We start from the raw sequence: 13,828 nt of genomic DNA, 5'->3' as shown, positions 1-13,828 counted from the left end.
GCTGGAGCCAGCAGGAGGCTTTCTCTGCTGCTTCTCTCAACCTTTTGCACAGGTTTTCCTCTTCTGCCCTCTTTCTCCAACTTTTGACAGCAGATTCCAGAATGAATGAGCTGGGAATGCTCCGCACCCCACCTCTACTGTAAACAGCCATGTCTTCCATCCTTTGTCCTGACAGTCCTGGACCAGCTGTTGGTACTGGGCTCCCCCCCCCCCCTTTTTTTTTTTTGCTGATTCCCCAGAGCCCTCCTCCCATGGGATTGTTGGTTCCACCAGGATAACTTTCCTCCTGAAACCACATGATAATATCAGGTCTTGCAGTTGTGGATATCTTATGGATTGTCTCCTTTGGAAATTGAAGTTTCTTCCCAAGGTCTGCCTTCATTTCCCATCCCTGGGTGGACTGCAGAAGGTTTACAGTAGTTTTGCTCTGCTTGGGACGGTGGGCTTCTGGCCCTCCTTTACAAAGTTGATGATACTCAGCAGTGGTTTTGTTTTGGCAGGGTGTTTCTTTCTCCTTTCATGTTCCAAGAGGTCAGCAAGCATTGCCAGCACTTTATTGTGATGCCACCTGTATCGCCCTGGGTCAGAACCATTTTACACTTTGATGGAATGTGTGCCATGTTTCCTCTCATCCCACACAGCCCACACAAGGGGTCTTCCCTCAGTCCCCACCTGTGTAAATTTACTGGGGTGGGAGGGTGTCTTCCACTGATCTGAGCAGAAAGGAAATGCGAAATGGCTCCATTCGCCACAATTCAGTCCATGGGATTGTCCTTTTTAGGCAGTTCCCACCTTGTCCTGGTGCCTTGAGTACCAAGCTCCATGGTTTTAGCTCTTATCCCTTTCTCCTCTTGATCCAGGATGAAGTCTGAAATCTATGTTCTCCTTTCCCTAGGCGTGGACTTGAACCACTGCTGGAAATGTGATGTTCCTCGGCCTTGTCTTCCAGTGCAAGGATTGCCTATGATGTGTCTAGTTTTAAGGGGACATTCTGCCTGACTGACTGCGGTTTAGGTGGCCCACTTCCACCCAGACCTTGTCCCTATTCGTGCTTCATAGATGAGTTGGTATTGAGTCTCGGTAAGTTGTACTCCTCCACAACAGAGGACAAGGGACACTCAAGCTGTCCAGATCTTTATATAGAGTCTGATGGATGTAAAACTCTGAGGTATTCCCAGCCATCTACGAAGGTGCTTGTTGATATTCCAGTCCTTCCACAGATGTTATAGGCACTCTGTACACCGTCAGTAGCCGCATAAGCCTTGGAAGCAGGCCATGCTAGTATATCCAGCACTTATGTTTCCTGGACAGGCCAGGTCTGTTGGTTTTTTTTTTTTTCCCTCCTGAGCCACTCATGAGTTTGCTGTTCTGTGCTAGAGGTGTTCTTATCTGATAGAGTATCGTCATACCATTTTCCGAGGCACTTAATTGGGTTTCCCTTTCTGCTTTGGATCCCTTCCTCTTGAACAAGTAGCAGGGGTGATAGCGTTCCGGCGCCGCGCCGGATTTCCGGCGTACCATGGCTGGGGGAAAAAAACGAAATCTAGTTCGCCCATTGTCCTGTGTCATTCTGAGATGCGCAGATAGACAGTAAAGGGAATTCCGAATTCCCTTTACTGTCTATCTGCGCATCTCAGAATGACACAGGACAATGGGCGAACTAGATTTTTTTTTTTTTTTTTCCCCAGCCACGGCGCGCCGGAAATCCGGCGCGGCGCGCCGGAACGCTATCACCCCTGAAGTAGTTTGAACTTTTCAGATAACTTGATTTTCTTGGATTTGAAGGTCATCTTCGCCCAAGTTGCCATGCAGTCCAGTTCCGCTAGGACCCATCTTGCCTGTACGTGGGTTGGTATTATTCTAATTATAATGAAACCCCTGATTGCTGGCAGTTGCCTCCCTACGGCAGTCCTTGGCCCTTCTGTATCTTAGTATGGAATTTTGGAATTGAAAATATGTAGGAACCCTGTAAAAATGGGGGAAACTCCTCTCCTACGGCAGTCCTTGGCCCTTCTGTATCTTAAAGGATATGGGACATGGATTTTTTTCTGAGCATAATTATGTATAAAGGACATAAGAAATGCCATCTAAATCACTGCAGGGCGTCAAAAATGTGAAAATCATCACATTTATTCAAGTTTTTTTATACATCAGCGTAAAACAAGGATTCGTTAATGAGCTAGGTGGTCACGTGACCCGTGACGTAACAAAAACTTTCCAAGGAGCCAGCGCTTGGGAATCTAATGTAAACAGGTTACCGAAATGGACACCATCGACAGTGATATTCCCGATGTTTCACAGAGATGTGAAGTTAGACCTTATCAATTCGAACCAATTAGCTGGAAATTCACATGAACATGGATCTTGTATTTACTCTGACGGGTCAGATGATTCTGAGAGTGAGGGTTCATTCAGTCCCCATGAAACTGAAAGCGGTCGGCTCGATAACACTTCCTGGTAAGTTAAAAACAATTCTGCTCAAAGGCTAATGATCTGTTGAAAGAAGTATTATTTTTGTATCATACATTGAAAGTTCATCATAGATCTAGCTAAAGTCCGTTGCAAGCTTTTTTTTTTGGCTGATATTTTTCGAGATTGATTGAGATACAATGCTTCCAGAGTCCGAGATGAAAACATTCAAAATGGCGAAACGAGTCAGAATTATGATAATCAATAATTGATACACCCAAAATTATAATACTAATCCTTACCTCGACTTTCAGTCGCTTAGCGAATGCACCTCGGCATTTTTCCGCATGAGGCCCATGGTAAAACCACACTTCCAGGCAGTGGTTGCGTTAGACTTTTTCATTGTCCGTCATTTTGACGGACAGGGTTGTAAAAATTCCGTCATTGTCCATTATTATCTGTCATTTTATTTTAACTTTTAAATGACAATGTATATAGGCTATAAATGCTATATATTTAATAACTTGCGTTTTCATGGACTCATTTTCATTTAAAAATTAATTAACAGAACAAGCTTGTATTATTTAATCATTTATTTATTTATTTATGATGCAAAAAGATGAACAGAGATTCTGACGTTCGGTCACTTGTGAACCCATTTTCCCTCCGCTAAAAACATTGCGGCTGTTGTGCCTTAACGGGCATATGAACAATGTTATTTTACAACGTAGCAAGACAATTGCAGTTAAAATATGAACAGTCCACTACAACGATTTAAGTGACAATCTAATTTGACCTGTTTGCGTGAGCTCAAACCTTCCTTCTGGCCCGCATGGATTTAAATTGGGAGCTCGCTTGTGCATAATCAAAGTCGTCAATGGAGACTGCTGCCAAGGCAATTGTCATTAAATTTTGCGTCTTTGCCTCGGACAGACGACTTCTCATTGACGTTTTAATTTTATTCTGAAGGTTGAACCCGCGCTCTGCTGCGACACTGGAGACTGGAATAACCAGCGCCACTTCAGCCAAAGTTCTGAAGTCGGGAAACATTTCTCCCAGGGAAGTGATCAGAAGCCGGCAAGAGCCTCTGAAAGCTGGATTTTCCAACCCTGCTAGTACTCTCTTCATAGGGAGGAAATCCTGCAGCATGTGGTCTTTCTGCACCCCGCGGAGCCTGAAACCTGACACGGAAGGTCTTAAATAAAACAAAACAAAGTTATGTTTAAATGTTAGTTTGTCTACCCGTGCTCTCATTAAAATGATAGTTTAGCAGATATTCGAGCAGTGATGTTCCTAAGCTTCCTAAGCTTGCTGGGGAAGAATACAATAAATCGACATTTGTTTCATTTTAAAAACAAGAAAACAACTAGCCTAAATGAGCGCTATTGCATTAAGACGTACAGGCAGGGAAACGACACAAACAACCTAATGCATCTCTTTTTTTTAATAGCAAAAATGACGTGTCTTCTGCAGAGAAGGCAAACATTAATACATCTCACTGTGCTAGTGGTTAGTAAAGTCAGAGCGCGGTCAGGAGCGCAATAGGGGGAACAGCCTTGCGCAGTGGCTACAATGTAGACATGATGCACTGAACATCGACTGCCGCAACGTCGGCTCAGATTGAAAGTGACGGCAGTGAAGACTATGTATACTGTATGTAAGAAAACTGCCACAACTTGACAATCATTTCAATTGTGTGTTTCATTATGTTTTTTTATTGTTATTATTAGGCTATTATTGTTATTGGTAATGGTAACGGTAAACATCTGTCAAAATGACCGACAGCCTTCAGATTTTTCCGTCATGGCTAAAAAAAAAATCCGTCAATGACGGACAATTGTCGGTTAACGCGACCTATGCTTCCAGGAGGGGCTGCCGTCTGCCTCCCAAGCCGGCCGAGAGCGCTCCTCGTTGGGCACGGCCAGGCGGGCGAATGCCCTGGTCCGTCCGCCCTGTCTAAAAAATAATGGTACAACTCCGAGTGAAGGTAAATTTGGCTTGGCAATTAATTTCGTTCAGTACCTGAGTATTAAAGTTCAAATCAAATCAAGTTTATTTGTATAGCGCTTTTAACAATAAACATTGTCGCAAAGCAGCTTTACAGAATTTGAACGACTTAAAACATGAGCTAATTTTATCCCTAATCTATCCCCAATGAGCAAGCCTGTGGCGACGGTGGCAAGGAAAAACTCCCTCAAACGACATGAGGAAGAAACCTCGAGAGGAACCAGACTCAAAAGGGAACCCATCCTCATTTGGGCAACAACAGACAGCCTGACTATAATATTAACAGTTTTAACAGGTATAACCCTCAACTGTCCTCATGGGGCCGTCCTTCACAGGAGCGGTGCGATAAAACTCCGACCAGACACAGGGCACCAGGATGGATCAAGCAGGTCCGAGGGGCAGAAGAGGCCAGCATCTCAATCCCAGGATCAACATGTAACTCAGAGGGACAGATTGGGGGGGGAGAGAAAGAAAACACAGGTTGTTAGGTATGCCCTAAAAATGACAAGTATTAAATCTGTGTGGTAGGCTCGCAGAGACGAGAGTCTTTACATCAGGCATAACACACAACAATGGCATGTTAATATGGTAAAAAATATCATGACCTGCTCTGGCTGGATGCTTGATTGGGTGATGGGAGCACACTCCTCAGCAATGATGAGATGCAGATGGGACCCTTAGGGCTGGCCAAGACAATTCAGTTACATTTCACCGGGTCTGGGGCATGTGACAGAATGTCTGACGGCCGATTCCCTGCAGGCTACAATAGCCAGTCGAGGTCTCCACCCTCTCCACCAAAAGATTTCCTGTTGACTCCATGTAACTCAGAGGGACAGATTTGGGGTGGGGGGGGGGAGGGAAAAAAAAACACAGGTTGTTAGGTATGCCCAGTGTCACCTGAATAAGTAGGAGCAGTATACATATTGCACCGAGTACAAGCAGGGACTCCGGCAACTAACTATGACAGCATAACTAAAAGGAGAGAGCCAGAAGGTAACACAGGCATGAGTGAGCCCCGGGACATAAAGCAGCCTGCCACTACACCGTCAACAAACTTGAGTGAGCAAGCGAGTGGGGACTGACAGCATCCATACATCCCAGTTTACCAAAACACTATGTCTGAGGACCCTCCAGATCTACTCCTTTACCTCATAAACACCATTAACAAAAGGCTTGACTAAACAGATATGTTTTCAGCCTAGACTTAAATGCTGAGACTGTGTCTGATTCCCGAACATTACTTGGAAGGCTGTTCCATAACAGTGGGGCTTTGTAAGAAAAGGCTCTGCCCCCTGATGTAGCCTTCACTATACGAGGTACCAGCAGATAGCCTGCACCTTTTGATCTAAGTAGGCGTGGCGGGTCATAGAGGAGCAGAAGTTCACTCAGGTACTGTGGTGCGAGACCATTTAGTGCTTTAAAGGTCAATAGTAGTATTTTATAATCAATACGAAATTTGATTGGGAGCCAATGCAGTGTGGATAAGACAGGCGTGATGTGGTCATATTTTCTAGTTCTAGTAAGGACTCTTGCTGCTGCATTTTGAACTAACTGGAGCTTGTTTATGCACTTATTGGAACATCCAGACAGTAAGGCATTACAATAATCCAACCTGGAGGTAACGAAAGCATGGACTAGTTTTTCTGCACCATGCAATGACATTAAATTTCTTATCTTTGCAATATTTCTGAGATGAAAGAAAGCTATCCGGGTGATGTTATCAATGTGAGTTTCGAATGAAAGACTGGGGTCAATAATCACTCCGAGGTCTTTTACTGCTGCACGTGAAGAAACAGAAAGGCCATCCAGAGTCACTGTGTAATCAGAAAACTTACTTCTAGCTGTATGTGGTCCTAGCACAAGTACTTCAGTCTTGTCAGAGTTAAGCAGAAGGAAGTTAATAAGCATCCAGTGTCTAATGTCCTTAACACATTCCTCAATTCTATAAAGCTGGTGTCTCTCATCAGGTTTTGCAGAGATATACAACTGTGTGTCATCAGCATAACAGTGGAAACTAATACAATGTTTACGAATAATATCGCCCAGAGGTAACATATATAGAGAAAAAAGCAGTGGACCCAAGACAGAACCTTGTGGAACACCAAACTTTACCTCGGTACGTCTAGAAATATCACCATTTATATCAACATACTGATAACGATCAGTTAGATAAGACCTGAGCCAGGAGAGGGCCATTCCCTTAACTCCCACAACATTTTCTAGTCTATCCAGAAGAATGGAATGATCAATGGTATCAAATGCTGCACTAAGGTCAAGCAACACAAGTAGCGAGACACAGCCCTGATCAGACGCCAACAGTAGGTCGTTTACCACCTTAACCAGTGCTGTCTCTGTGCTATGATGAGGTCTAAATCCTGACTGATACATTTCATGGATGTTATTCCTATGTAAATATGAGCATAACTGCTGTGCCACAGCTTTTTCAAGGATCTTGGAGATAGAGGGGAGGTTTGATATTGGCCGATAATTGGACAGCTGACAGGGATCAAGGTAAGGTTTTTTTAATCAGGGGTTTGATAACTGCTAGTTTAAAGGATTTGGGTACATAGACAATCATAAGAGAAGAATTTATTATTTTTAGAAGCGGTTCAATTACTCCAGGCATTATCTGTTTGAATAGATGTGTTGGTAAGGGATCTAGTACGCAAGTTGAGGCTTTTGATGTAGAGATTAATGAAAGTAATTCAGTTTCTTTTAGAGGAGTAAAACATTCTAACTGATGATCTGATACAGTTATATTGTTAACTACAAGGTCACTTTCATTGTCTAACCTTAAATTAGTAGTTTGAATTTTTTGTTGGATATTCTCAATTTTGCCATTAAAAAAATTCATGAAGTCGTTGCTACTACATACTGCAGGTGTGCATGTGTCTATAGTGGACTTATTCCTGGTTAATTTTGCTACAGTATTAAATAGGAATCTAGGATTATATTTGTTATGTTCTATTAGGGAGGAGAGATATGTTGATCTCGCAGCACTAAGAGCTTTTCTATACTTCAGGAAGCTCTCCTTCCAAGCTAATTTGAACACTACCAATTTTGTTTGACGCCATTTACGTTCCAATTTTCGAGTGGTCTGTTTTAATGTGCGAGTGTCATCATTATACCAGGGTGCTAATTTTTTGTCTCTGACCATTTTCCTTTTTAGAGGAGCTACATTATCTAAAGTATGGCGGAATGTTGACTCTAAGCATTCAGTTGCCTGATCAAGTTCTGCAGGGGCTGACAGTGACCCAATCAAAGTTGACAGCTCTGGGAGATCATTTATAAAGCTCTGTGCAGTAGTTGACGTGAAAGTACGTTTAATACAGTAGCGTGGTGAGGTGCATATATTATTACTCAGACATATTTTGAAAGAGATGAGACAATGATCTGAGAACTTCAGACTGTGGAAGTATGACTATATTGTTTATGTTTAATCTGAATGTTAGTATTAGATCAAGGGTGTGACCACCATTATGGGTCGGTCCTGTGACATTCTGCTTAATCCCGACTGAATCTAAAATGGACACACACGCTGTTTTTAAAGGGTCTTCTGGGTTATCGAAGTGAATATTAAAATCTCCGACAACTAAAGCTTTGTCTAAGGAAATAACCAGATCTGAGATAAAATCTGCAAATTCAGAAAGAAACTCAGAATATGGCCCCGGGGGCCTGTAAATAATAAGCAATGGAATTAACTGGGTAGACTTATTTTTTGAGGCTACATACATTATATGAGTATGAAGAACTTCAAATGTATTAAATTTATAACCAGGTTTTTGTGTTACACCTAGATAATCGTTATAAATAACCGCGACGCCTCCTCCTCTGCCAGTTAGACGAGGCTGGTGTATATAACTGTATCCAGGAGGACTCGCTTCATTTAATGCTATATATTCATTTGGCTTAATCCATGTTTCTGTTAAACACAGTACATTAAACTCCTGATCAGTAATGAGTTCATTAACCATTAGCGCTTTAGATGTAAGAGATCTAATATTTAATAGCCCCACCTTTAGATCAAAGGTGCTGGCAGCAGCTGTACAGTCAGTATAATCTAATTTTATATTGATTAGGTTACTGGAACAAACTCTCTGAAAATTTCTACCTTTTTGTTGAGCTCGGGGAACAGACACCGTCTCGATGTAGTGGGCCCTGAGTGACGACTGTGTGCAGCTAGCAGACAGTCGGTTTAGCCTGTTCGTCTGCTCCCTGGCCTTGGCTCTGGATTGTCAGAAATTAACTAGGCCTGTTCTGAGACTATGACCTATGCTGCAGGAAATGAGAGCAACACCTTCCCGAGTGGGATGGATACCGTCCCGCCCTAACAGGCCAGCAATGCCCTCAAAATTAGCACAATTATCTATAAAGCCCACACTGTTTTCAGAGCACCACCTGGACAGCCAGCAGTTCAGCGACCATAACCTGCTGTAAGCTACATCGCCACGCTGCATTGGGATGGGGCCAGAGCATACTACAGCATCGGACATCACCTTCGCTAATTTAAACACCTCTACAAAGTTACTCTTAGTAACCTCAGACTGACGAAGGCGTATATCATTAGCTCCTGCATGGATAACTATCTTTGAGAACCTGTGCTTGCCTAGGACCCTAAGATTACCTGCTATGTCCGGCGCCCTGGCTCCCGGTATACACCTGACTAAAGCGGCTGGTGCCCCTAAAGGCTGAGCTAATTTCACGTGCCGTATGATAGAGTCCCCTATAACCAGAGCTCTTTCAGGTTTCTCAGTGGGTGCATCACTAAGGAGAGCAAACCTGTTCGACACGTGACGCGGAGAGGAGTGGTGCTCCCGTGGGCGAACCTCAGCGGTAGCTTTGGCTCTACGCTTATGCCGCCGAGCCATCACCCATTCGCCCCGCTGTAAGGGCTCTAATGCTAGAGTTGGGGGATTGCTAACTCCACCTAGGGCGTCCAGACTTTCCCTAACAGAAACTACACTGTTCTCATGCTCACTAACCTGCTCTAAAGCCTGGACACGCGCTTCTAGCACTGTAATCTTCTCCGTCAGAGAGCTAACTAATCTGCACTTGTCACAAGTAAAGTTAATAAAGCTATCACTAGTGACGGAGGAAGAATGACTAAACATCCTGCATTCAGCACACTGAACAGGCTGAAGGTGTGCCATGATGAAAAGATTCACGTACCTTAAATAAAGATCTGTTGATATTAAAGCAGATCAGATGTGGATGGCCTCCACTTGTGGTCTTTACACAGGAGGAGAGAAAAAGAAAGCTTCCGGTCTCGGCGTTCTTCCGAAAAAAGAAAGAGGAAAAAAACGGGAAAAAAAACTGGAAAAAGGAAAGCGAAAGTGAAAAGTACAAAAATGAAAGCGACAGTACAATAAAAATGAAGAGGATACTGGAAATTTATTTGTAGAGAAAAAGTTAAAAAAGGATTAGTAATTAACGCCGGCACTCGCGGGAAAAAAGGACTTGGCGCGAACAACTCAGGAAGCAAGTTGAAAGAATCCTCTGTGAAATGGTCCGAACACAGTTTGTGGGAAACAGTAGGTGCAAAGTTTTTTCTACGGCAGTAGTGAGCCCACACTTTCCTCAGCTTCAGGTCCTTGGGGAATGCAAAAAAACTTACTCCAGGGCATTTCTCATTGGAATTATTGCAACCATAAGCAGCACAATACACCATGATGTCCAATGTATAATGTCCAATGTACTTTAAAGACTATAAAAACAATTTTCTTGTCATCCACTTCTCCATTCATCTACCCGCTTGTGCTGTGCCCGAAAGTTTTTGTGACGTATGATCACGTGACCGCGGCTCTTCCGGTTGTAGAAAATGCATATCGGAAGTCGAGCAGAAATGCCATTATAATCACGAATATAACGATTTTGCTGAATTTAATAGATGATTTTGTATTTGTTGATGCAATTAATTCATATTTTTAATGGAAAGAAACTGATATAGCGTGCATTTATGTTTCATGTCCCATATCCTTTAATATGGAATTTTGGAATTGAAAATATGTAGGAACCCTGTAAAAATGGGGGAACCCCCCCCCCCCCCCCCCCCACACACACACACACACACACACACTTCATATGCACTTAAAAAAAATCTTGGCCTGTTCAGGGCTCTGTGAAATTTCTATGGCAAACACAATTATACATGTGATGTTTCTTGGTATGACCTCAAGGAAAAATATCACTGATGGGTATTTTTGATTTTTATGTGGGACCTTTTTATGTCGCTATTGAAAAGTATGGTGTGTTTCGTATTTTCACTGTGAAGATAGCATTTTAACATTTCTACTTGTACATGCTTATAGTATGCTTGTACGTGACATGCTTATAGTAGAATTTTAATTGCCTGGTGTGTCACCTGTTTGACCTTCCTTAGTTTTTGAGGTAAACAGACACAGGTGTGTATCTCTGCAGGGATCCTTTCTATGTTGTCAGACACTCATAATAACATTGAGCCTATCAGCAGTGCAAACAATTGGTTTACTTTGACACGGATAATTTCCCCCATAGAATTAAATTGTGTAGCTGTTTTGTAATTGCCAGTTATAGCGTTCTAACTCAATACTGGACAGATTTTAATCATTTTTGTCCCTAATAAATATTTGCCCGCACAAAAAAATGGGAAAATAAGGCCCAGATTAAAAACAAATCCCAGAATCATCTTTTAGGAGTGTGTTCTGTCTAGCTGATTTGAAATAGCAGATTGTGCTGGGAGATGAGGTACATAGGAATTAAAAATTTGTGCACCATTACTGCACAATTGAAAGCTAGAGCATTTTGGCTTATTAGTGCAAAAAAAAAAAAACCTCAAATGCTTTAAATGCCACCACTAGCCATATCAGTTTTAAAACAAATATTTTTGGACCTCCATTATGTCAACATATTGCTTTTCTATTTCCAACCCAGATTTAAAGCAGAATGGCATCTCATTCTTCATCCTTGACCCATGACCAGAGCAAACCCGAGGAAGAAAATGACCTGGTAGATCGGCTGATCTCCAAGACAGGCTGCTCTGCACTCCATTATGCAATTCAGAAGTGCATAATGGAGAATGAAGACTGGAGGAAATGCAAGACACAGGTTCAGGACTTCAAAGAGTGCATGATGCCATACCAGAAAGCTCAAATGGAGCAGCTGGTAAAACGCAAAAGCTCATCCACAGAGAACATTTGAAAAATTCCTGATAAAACCACGTGTTAAAGAAGATATCATTTTGTGACTTCAGGTTACCTTTATCATGGATATAATTACACAAGCACAATCTGTGAATATCCTAAAACTGATTGTGTTGTTTCATAAGGATTGTCCTCTTTGAATTTTAGTCCTTATCAACTTGATAAACATTTAACACCAAGCTGAAAATTAACCCACATGACATTGCGTACAGAATACAGAAATTTTGTGTCGTATATAACTGTACTGTCGAACTCAAATACTTTATTCATATTGAGAAACACTGGGATTTGCTTTTACTATTCATATTCAGTCACTCCTTGATGATCTCTTGTTTGAGGCATAACCTTTTGTGATTTAATGCCCTTTTAGTTACCCACAAAACATGATTTGGAATACTTTACAAAGATTAGCGAAATCTCTGTGTCATTACGGTGAAGGAGGTGATTGGATTTTAACCTTCGGTTTAACATGTCTCCATCAGCCACAAGTTTAATTTTACTTTTTACAAATGTGCATGCCTTAATTACCTGAAAATATATTTCAAACAAGGACGCTATTGAAGGAAAACTATTTCAGACATTTGTTGCTGATGTGACCTTGACTGTTTTGAATACCAAGAATTTGTACTGTATCAGCAAAGGGGTAGTCCAAAAAAATTGCACTCTCGGGTCACTTGATTTCTAATGATAATGTTAAAGGTTTTTCAGACAAAGAAGAAAAATATGCTCAACTATTATCAATTTGTCCTGATTACATAGTGTCAAATTCATAAATGTTTATTTTCCAATATCAATTAATTGTTTTGATTAACTTGCATAGTTTGTTTGTGAATGTGTCTGTATAATAAAAAGAAAATTACACTTCAGCTTAAAGATATGTAGTTTATCTTCTCATGTTGAAAAACTCATATTTTTCATCCGAAATACATCCCGGACCTGAGTAACATGTTTTCCAATATCTTCACTTGTGAGGAGATCAATGGCATGTCTAACAAGAGCAGTACAAATCAATCAAGTATATTGTTCAGTAAATGGATTCCTCAAAGTTTTTTTTGTTTGTTTGTTTGTTTGTTTGTTTTGGGAGTGGGGTTCTTTAAGGGTTTTACTTGGAATATTTTCTGAAAGGCATATTTTCTATGGTAGGGTTCTACAGGGTGTCTGAAAAATTAGGAACCAATGGGAATGAACCTACATAGACTTTTGTATTCATTATCTCCAACATATGCTTGATATGTTCACTCTTGCACTCTGTGCATTTTCTCAGCCCGTGTTGTGGCGTTTGTTTATTTAAATGGTTTTTGCTCAACACCCTTTGTAAAGGTTAGCAAAAATCCACCATTTGGTGAAGTAGCTTCATTTCACAGTGAAAAAATCTCATCTCATTATCTCTAGCCGCTTTATCCTGTTCTACAGGGTCGCAGGCAAGCTGGAGCCTATCCCAGCTGACTACGGGCAAAAGGCAGGGTACACCCTGGACAAGTCGCCAGGTCATCACAGGGCTGACACATAGACACAGACAACCATTCACACTCACATTCACACCTATGGTCAATTTAGAGTCACCAGTTAACCTAACCCGCATGTCTTTGGACCGTGGGGGAAACCGGAGCACCCAGAGGAAACCCACGCGGACACGTGGAGAACATGCAAACTCCGCACAGAAAGGCCCTCGCCGGCCACGGGGCTCGAACCCAGACCGTCTTGCTGTGAGGCGACAGCGCGAACCACTACACCACTGTGCTGCCACAGTGAAAAAATGAAAAAAATCCAACCTTTTAATTGAAATTAATTTATTCAGGGAAAAACAAATCCCTCATGAAGGAATAATTATTTTCAGCAAAAACATATGTGCCACTATTATTGGCACCACGGGAAATTATAGTGAACACAATGCAACGATGTACTCCTGTTTAAATTGTACAATTTTGAGTTGATTGGAGTGTGTAGGAACTTTCCAGCTGTCATCCATAACATCCTAATTAACTGGGGCACAAATATGAGGTGAGACAGAGGTCAAATTCCCATAGTCATCCATCAACATGGGAAAGATAAGAGAACACAAACCAAATGAGAGTGAAGTGTGTTGACCTTCATAAGTAAGGGAATGTTTATCACAAAAAAAAAAGGCTACTTGCCTGAAAATGCCCAGTTCTCCTGTTAGGGCAATAATAATAAAGTGCACACCAAATGGAATGGTTACAAACTTGCTTGTAAGAGGAACCAAGTTTATTTTG

At 41.7% G+C, this 13,828-nt stretch overlaps 1 protein-coding gene across 2 annotated transcripts in view; it reads left to right on the top strand.

Annotated features, from left to right (window-relative positions):
- LOC132873483 (cytochrome c oxidase assembly factor 4 homolog, mitochondrial) overlaps positions 1 to 12,639 on the top strand; it is a 30,005-nt gene extending 17,366 nt beyond the window's left edge. For both annotated transcript variants that reach the window (XM_060909107.1, XM_060909108.1), the window contains exon 2: positions 11,326 to 12,639. In XM_060909107.1, coding sequence (XP_060765090.1) covers positions 11,338 to 11,592 — 255 coding nt within the window. In that variant the 5' untranslated portion in view covers positions 11,326 to 11,337 and the 3' untranslated portion in view covers positions 11,593 to 12,639. The remainder of the gene's footprint in view (positions 1 to 11,325) is intronic.
- Positions 12,640 to 13,828: the final 1,189 nt, after the last annotated feature.

Source organism: Neoarius graeffei, chromosome 25, assembly GCF_027579695.1.
Source record: "Neoarius graeffei isolate fNeoGra1 chromosome 25, fNeoGra1.pri, whole genome shotgun sequence".
Lineage (NCBI taxonomy): Eukaryota > Metazoa > Chordata > Actinopteri > Siluriformes > Ariidae > Neoarius > Neoarius graeffei.
This window is presented reverse-complemented; position numbering and strand designations above follow the sequence as displayed.